At 43.5% G+C, this 8,309-nt stretch overlaps 1 protein-coding gene across 7 annotated transcripts in view; it reads right to left on the reverse strand.

The window, feature by feature from the left end:
* The window catches only part of Tenm2 (teneurin transmembrane protein 2), a 1,236,531-nt gene that overhangs the window by 293,310 nt on the left and 934,912 nt on the right, over window positions 1-8,309 (reverse strand). For all 7 annotated transcript variants that reach the window (XM_029545825.1, XM_029545821.1, XM_029545820.1 and 4 more), the window contains one exon: window positions 7,050-7,284. In XM_029545825.1, the coding sequence (XP_029401685.1) occupies window positions 7,050-7,284 (235 nt within the window). The remainder of the gene's footprint in view (window positions 1-7,049; window positions 7,285-8,309) is intronic.

Consider the following 8,309-nt stretch of genomic DNA (forward strand, 5'->3'; position numbering starts at 1 on the left):
GCAGCTCTGTTATTGAGATTAATAAGCTGCCAGTTTCCAAGGAAGACTAACAAAACAGCAAAATTAAAGTGCAGTGCGACGTGAAATGCTGTTGGTGGCCAGGCGGGATCATGGTGTCAAAAAGGCAAGGTAAAGCTATAAAATAAGGCTGAGCTTGAAAGGCTAACCTCGAGGTCTCATTAATTTCCATGTTGCCTCTGATGAGAATTTAGAGGGGCATAATGTTTAGCAGTATGGAGAATCAAGCCACCTATTGATTTGAAAAGCGCTTCAATGCATTTGGTTCACTGGGAATGAATTCTACTTTTAAACCTTACTTGAAAACATTAGGAAGAGGTGTGTGTGTGTGTGTGGGGGGGGAACAAACAGGTTACCTTGGTTTAATATTCTCAAGATCAAGCATGTCAGTGACGCTGTCAGAAAATTAATCCTTCGGTAGAAAAATCAATCTGAGAACAAGTTTGGAATAGCCTTTGGACGCAGCAGGGTGGGGATGTTTCAACAATCTGTCTGCTTCTCTGAGAAAACCTTATTTACTAAAAGGTCTTGCATCCCAGTTCCCAAGTACACACTACTAACAAAACACCCAAATCAGGCCAGGATGACTTTGTCTTGAAGACAGGAAAGTATGAGGTTTTCTGATCTTAGGATTAAGACTTCTTGAACGCACTTATTAAGCTCCGTGTGTTCATCTCTCAGAGCCCCTGCCCTGGCTTCCTGCTCAAAGGACAACAGGCTGACCAAGTGAACAGCCATGATACCTGTAGCCATGGGGCTGCTTCCTACCCATGTGGCAAAGTTCTGTTCCGAATGGAAAGCATGAAAACTGTGACACTAGCATGCAGAGCACAAAGCGACCCCTGGAACCCGGCTTTCCTGCAGCCCATGCTTCAGTCACCAAGGCCTAGGGAGGCGTCTAGTTCACCATGCCAAGTTGCCACCAATTTATGGTGTTGACAAAATCATAAAGGTATTTTAGGCGGTTTAGTAGAAGGTAAGCCGAGACAAATTATCGCTCACAAGAGTTTTATTAGAAGAGACGTGACAGCACTAAGCCATCGGCAGCCATTATGGGGGCATGAAAGGAGAGGCAGAATCTTCACTTAAAAAGGACAAAGGGAATTAGTGACCCAACTCAGTGCCAGGAGCCACATGCAGGAAGGCACTAGATAAAAGTAAAGTTGGAATTCAAAGTTTTCTTGGGCCTGGGTATCAGAGGGGCTGGTGGTGGAGCTGCAATAGGAGAAGGAGAACTCTTACTCTTTGTAAGAGATGTGATGTCACAAAGCGTGTTGCTTATCAGCTCTTCTGGGAGATAGAGAAATCCAATACCTGGGGATGCTTTGAAGAGCTCCTTATATCATGATCAGCTTATGACTTTGGCAACCACTCAGTCTATATCCAATAATATCCATAGATCATTTTTTATCTTATGTCACTCATAATGCATTGATTTTACCCTCTCCTTGGATGAGGTAAGTTAATTTTCTGTTTTCTATTAGGGTAAATACCTTCTCTAGTTCCAAATATGGAGGTTAGGGACACGCCATTTGGAGTCAGGTAAACACAAGTTCAAATCCAAACTTTGCCGTTTGCTGCTGGGTGATGTGCAACTTAATATTCTGAGTTTCAGATCTCATTAATGCAATTGTCCATTCATTCATTCAATCCAACAGCATCTCTAAGTAACCCGGATGACCTCAGACTTGTGATCGTCCTGTCCCACTCACTCCAATGTTCCCTGAATTTCAAATAAAAATAAGAACATGAAGGCTTAAGGGATTGAGTGGCACATGTATAAAGCTAAACGGCAAGGAAACATTTCTGAAAAGGGAAAGTTGTTATTTAAGACATTTATGACTGTGTAGAGCAAATCTTTATCATAGTTCAAAGTCCAGTTCATTATGCCCTTGCTTTCTTTTCTAGCCTCTTTTCTTTCCCTGGCTAGTGCTTCCCCCTCCCTCCCTTCCCTCCAACTCCCTCCTTCCTTTCCCCCCTCCCCATCTCCTCCTCTTGTGTGTGTGTGTGTGTGTGTGTGTGTGTGTGTGTGTGTGTGTATGTGTTGTATGCATATGGGTTGAGGAAGATAAGCTTCAAGCGTCTTTCCTCTGCTCTCTACCTTGTTTTGGGACACAGTTCCCTTTACAGTTGTGTAAGATGGTTTAGCTGGCCCAATAGCTTCTGGAGATTTCTTGTCCCTGCTTCCCATTTCCCACCGGTGTGGTGGGATTACAGGTGCTTGTGGCTGTTTGGCTTGGTGGGTTTTGGGGATCAGGTTGTCTGACTTGTATAGTTAATGCTTTTCTGCACTAAGCCAATCTCCCTAGTCCTAGAACTCTCTTTAAGCCTTACTGATGCCCATTTGTCATGGGTCTGACTTCTCTGTTTCTCTCACGGCCACTTATTCACTTGTGGGTGCTCTGCCTCATCCTGTCTAGCATTTCTGCACAGGCAAGGCTTGATAATGTGTGAATGTGTGTGCGTGTGTGTGCGTGTGTGTGTGTGTTCTCAATGTCTGGCACATAGTAGGCCTTCTCATAAGTAGTTCTAGAATGAATTATGGGTGGCCATCTTGTAAAGCAACCTGCAAGACTTGCTTATAACTTGACAATGTGGATGATTAAAGTCAGGGTTTCTGGAGTTTCAGAATCTGGGAAGTTCTACACTGCTTAGTGATTCTCCCCGGTCACCTGCTACGCAGACAGATTTGAAGGAGCTCGTCTCAGCAAAATACAGAGGGAAAGTTGGACTCTGCCACCAAGATAACGCTACGGTTTTAGACAAAAGAAGCTGATTTCTGACACTTCCCGAGAAGCTGCCGACTAGGAAGATTCCTGACCTTGGCTCTCTCTGCAGAGAAGGGCTAGGCAGGTGACAGAAGACAGCAGGCAGGAAGCATGTCGGGACTTGATTCTATACAGGAGGAGGATGGAGGGTGGTAACTTATTGTACAGGCTGCCTTGTACAGTGGTCCTCTATCAAGTACTTAAGTTTTGTGGATATACTATGACTTATGGCATTGGGGGTATGACCAAGTTGGTAGAATGCCTGCCTATTATAGCACATAGGTAAACTGACTTCAGTTGTGGAAATTTACATGCATTGTGCTCTAATGGAATTAACATTTATATAGAGCACATAGAAATTTATGTGATTTCCATGTGTTCAGTCCTATATTTGAATGCTTTCCTAACTGGTGTGTGTGTGTGTGTGTGTGTGTGTGTGTGTGTGTGTGCGTTTGTGTGTGTAAGTCAGGAGTTACATTCTTTACCTTATGCTTTGAGACTCTCATTGAACCTGGAATTCATGAAGATGGCTAGATCAGTTGGACAATGAGCTCCCGGGATCTGCCTGTCTCTCATTCTCCAGTGCCAGAATTACAAGCACTAGCTGCTGTGCTTGGCTTTTCCATGAACTCAGGTCTTTGTGTTTGCATAGCAAACTCTTTGCTGATTGAGCCATTTCCCTGGCTCTACTTCTCTTTCCCATGTCATGTATGTCTATGGCTCTGTAACCAGTTTTTTTTCAATTCTTTATATTGCAAGACAAACTGAAGAAATATCAGATGATTTAAGGATCACTTTGCAGGCCTCTTTAAGTCTGGTAGGGACATCAACACACAATGCTGAAAGGCAAGGACCTAGCCCCACAGGTTTATAAAAAACACTGGGATTTGGCAGAGCATCGCTGGGGATGGCAGAATGCCTGTTCATTACCTCCAGAGTAGGAGCTCGTCTGTCACTCCCAGAAGTTGCAGAGGATGAGGGGGAAGTTATGAAGCTATTAGTAAATTTCCACTTGGGGTTCTCAGTTTGTGGCTGCTTCACAATCAGCCTTCCGAACACTGTGCCTTTAATGGCTCTTTCTCTATCACGTGATGAACTGAATCTAATTTATTATTAAAGAGGTGTGGTATCTATCAGCATATGCAGATATACTTATGTGTTTCCTCCTTCTTTGGGTTGTGTGTGAGCTTGGAGAGGCATATGTACATCTTATTCATGACCTACCTAATCTCCACCATTACTCTTGGGAATTCAATACCTAACTGATAACAAGAGAGAAAGATTAACATTGTTTTAAATCAATGTGTTATGTTTTAAAGCCTCCTTTTCCCTTCTTTTTATAAAGGCTGAGCTAATGAAACCACAGTTGTGCTGAAATTATATGTTATGTAAATTCATGTTACTTATTTAATTTAATTTTGTATGTATGTATGTATGTATGTATGTAAGTATGTATGTATATATGTATTCCTGTGTGTGTGCATGCATGTGTGCACATATAATATAATTGTGGGTAGAAGCCAGAGGTTGATGTTGGGTATTTTTCTTAACTGCTCTTTACCACAGCTTTTGAAACCTGGGATTCATTGTTAACTAGGCTGCCTGGTCAATGAGTTTCAAGGGTCCTCTCACCTCCTCCCATACCCCACCCCCCAGTGCTGAGGTTGTAGATATGTGCTACTGTGCCTAGCTTTTACATGAACGTAGGGGATTTAAATTCAGGCCCTCATGTTTATGCAGTAAGCTCTGTAGCAATGAGCCATCTCCCCAGGCGGTTCTTTCTGTCAGCGCTAGGGACTGAACTCAGAGCTTCACATATACAAGGTTAGTCCTCAGTCATTGAGCTACACTCCCATGCCAGAAGAAAAAGAGATTCTAAAAGTGCTGTGGACTATTGCTAAAGTTTTCATGTGCAACCCCACTGTCTGCCCAAGCTCTCTGTGCTCTGATGTGTGAAGGCTGAAATTTGGCTTGATTTCTGGGAGTTGCCCCAGTCCTGGACCAGATACTCTCGTTCCTTAATCTTTTGGATCTTGAACACACTGATCAAAGAACATGCAGGCGCCACTCTCACTTGTCTTTTCTTTCAGATAGACTTCAAGGGTTTGGAGATGCTGTCTATGTGCAGAGTTCATCTTTGATTCTCCTTTCCCAAGCACATCACTGAAGACGACCAGTCCTTGGAGAAATGTTACTTGTTGAAGGGCTCAGCAGAAGCACTCTAGAGAGCAGAGAGCTGAGGGAGATTACCTCCAGACAGTGGCAAAGTGACCCACTGCTTTTGTGGGTCCTTTCAACTGCGTGCTCAGCAGGGGGGCATTTTCTTAGAAGTGGTCCTTCAAAACAAGCCTCCTGGGAAACCAACTGATCTCATCAGAAGCTGGGAGATATATTTATATATGTCCCTTTAAAATATTCATATCTTATTTTTTATGTGTCTGAATGTTTTACGTGCATATACATCTGTGTATCAATACATGCCTTTATATATGTTCTTATAACCAAGGGGGAGACTACTTTCAAGTAGCAGACTGATGGATCTAGCCCTGTAAATTGGATGATTTAATGTGAAAGATACAGACTGTTCACCTGAACAGGTATCTACCTCCCGTACTGTGTGGAGATCTCTCGGGATCCATGAGATCCCCTCGTAACTTATTGTCTCTGTGACATCAGAGACCGATTGCAGGACTTTAATCTTGACTGTATCTTTGAAGAAGAAATAATAATCATCTGTTTAGACCTCATTTGATAACTTCCTGGTTCCCCTGAGGTAATGTTTGAATGTATCAATTTACATAGAAACTACATATTAGCGTACATAAGTAATGCAGAATAAAGGTTTCATTCCAACGTCAACAAGGTAGTCATACAGCCTCGTCCCCCTTTCTGCTCTTTCTACCCAGAAACCCCTTCTCATAAATAATCACCTACTAACATAAAACGAGGGCGATAACAAACTCCCAAGTGCTTCCTAAACACAAGGAGGCAGAACAGAAAATGTCTTCTAGTTTGTTTGACCAGTAGCTTCTGGCATGGCTGCTGGGAGATTGCTGCATTAGGGCAGATGTTAGTAATTATCTGTTTTGTATAATCCATTGGTATGATTTTACTGCCTTGACATCTTTCAAGCTTTGCAATTAGGGTTGTAGGTATAGATGAAAACCATGCCATAAAATGAAATTAGAGGCGAGTGTGAGTGCATTGGCGAGCATGTACCATACACCAATGCACAGGGTCTTACTGTTTTCAACTTTAAAGAAATCACAGATACTCAACTAATCCAAATGTTACAGCTTTCTAGATTGCTTCCAGTTGTGGGCAGAAAATCCACCGGCCATTTCCAGAAACACTGCAGATTATTTCTCTTATTCAAACCCAAATGATTAAAGCTTTAAAACTGAGTTGAGCATTTTTGGAAGCGTCCATACAAATGGATGCCTCTGTGGCTTTTTCAGATAAGCAGACAACTGAAAGAAGACCAAGAAGATGTCTGGGGATGGAATCACAAGGCCCTGCAGCATCAGACAAACCTACTTTTGGCCTTCTTTGTCCATTGCAGGCATGTCTACCACACTGTCCCCAGGGTCCTCTTTAAGCCTCCTGAGGGAGGAATGTGTGGTTTTTAGAAGGCCAGAAATGAAAGTGGGTGAAGGAAAGAACACAGGAAAACAAAAACAAAGCCAGACCCAGGGATGATAATTCCCAGATTCTTCCTTCCTAACACAAGTCCCTCCCTGTTCCGCTGCTTGTTTTTTCCACATCTCTGTTTGCCCCAGAGCCATCAAGCTGTTAGTGTGTACAGGAGGGAGTAAAGTGGGCCAGCAGGTTGGATGAAATATAAATTAAAATTAGACTTCTGTCAGTCTGGAATCGGGGATTGTTTTCAAGGTCTCCCCAAACACTTAATTTCAAATGAGTCTTCATTTATTACTTCAAGAAAGGCCAAATGCATAATTTATCAGCAGCATTCAGTCAATATACCCTTATAAGCACATTTCCCATGAGCCTTTGAGTAAAAATATGTTATGCTAATTCTATTAGTTGGGTACACAAGAGCTGTCTAAGAAAGTCAACAAGCATTAAAAGGAGACACATGTGAACAAAGAAATACTGATCAACCTATTGTCCAGGGTCAAATTACCAAGGGATAAGGAGGCGTTCAGCTTGTCTCCTTATGCAGGCAATGTCTCTCCAACCAGAACTCAGAGCCACCCTGAGCCATGTGACTCTGGTGACTTAGCATGGGGAACAAGGACTTACCGAGTCTCCAGTGGGACGTTACTGTTCAGCACCCAGCTGTCCTGGAGCTGAACAGACTCTGGGGTGGTGGCCAGGTCGTTGGGTGCAGGAGCTGGGGCGTGGATTTGACTCCGCCGATTGGTCAGTGAGTTCCTGTTGAGGGAGTTGGCCGAGGAGTGGTGGTGGGACAGGGTGTGGTTATGAGGGGGCGGCAGAGGGGGCCTCAGTGTTGACTGGCTGTGGTGGTTTGGAGGGCCTGAAAGAGAGGAAGGCGAAACAGCCATCAGTACCTGCCCATTCTAGCCTCAGGGACTCTGCATCTATGAGGTAGGCTTTGCAGCCAAAGTCTCCACATCTACAGTGACCGAAAACCACAAAACCAGAGATAATAGTTGGGACTGAATAGAATGCCCCGGTGTTATTAGTCACAAACAAATGCTGCACTTTAGTTTTTCCTTATCAATATGCATCAATTAGGGAGCAAAGAGGATTGAGGTTAGAAAAGCCAAGTAGACAAGGGATAGAATTATCCCCGGAATTATCTGATATTGCAGTGGGAGAGATAATACACTCAAGGCTGATTCTGGTTGTGACAAGTTTTTATTCCATTTCCTGGTAAAATTTAAAGGCCCAGGTCCTCTAAAGCAAGCAAGCAACAAACAACCCAGATATTCTTGCAGAAGTGGAAGATACAATAAGAGTTACCAGAGGCTATGCTGGTGGGAGACAGGGAGAATTTGGCCAGTGGACACAGACATGGGAAGGCAAAGTTTTGGGGTTCTGCTGCACAGCTGAATAATTATAGTCAAGAGTAAAGCATGCTCCCCGTTGAAGACTAGTCTCTGGGATGTTTTGTCACAGAGAAAACATTCAGATGTTTCACCTGCTGTCTTAGGTGGCAGGGATGCTAACAACCCAGGTTTGATCATCACACAGGATACTGAAGAACAACACTGTATCCCATACATTTGTGCTATTATTGTATGTCAATCAAAAATGGTTGCCGGGGAGACAGCTCAATGGGTCAAGTATTTGCTGTGTAGGCATAAGAATCTGGATTCAGATCCCCAGAAGTTATGTATGTCAGACACAATCGTGTCCTTCAGAGCCCTTCTTTGGTGATATGGGAGGCCATGAAAAGAGAATCCCCAGAAACTCTTGGGGCAACTAGCCTAGCGCACATAGTGGCGGACATCCAAAGAAGCTGTCTCAAAGGAGATAGATGGTGAGGTCTGATACCTGAGGCATGGAACACACACACACACACACACACACACACAC

Source organism: Mus pahari, chromosome 14 (genome assembly GCF_900095145.1).
Source record: "Mus pahari chromosome 14, PAHARI_EIJ_v1.1, whole genome shotgun sequence".
Lineage (NCBI taxonomy): Eukaryota > Metazoa > Chordata > Mammalia > Rodentia > Muridae > Mus > Mus pahari.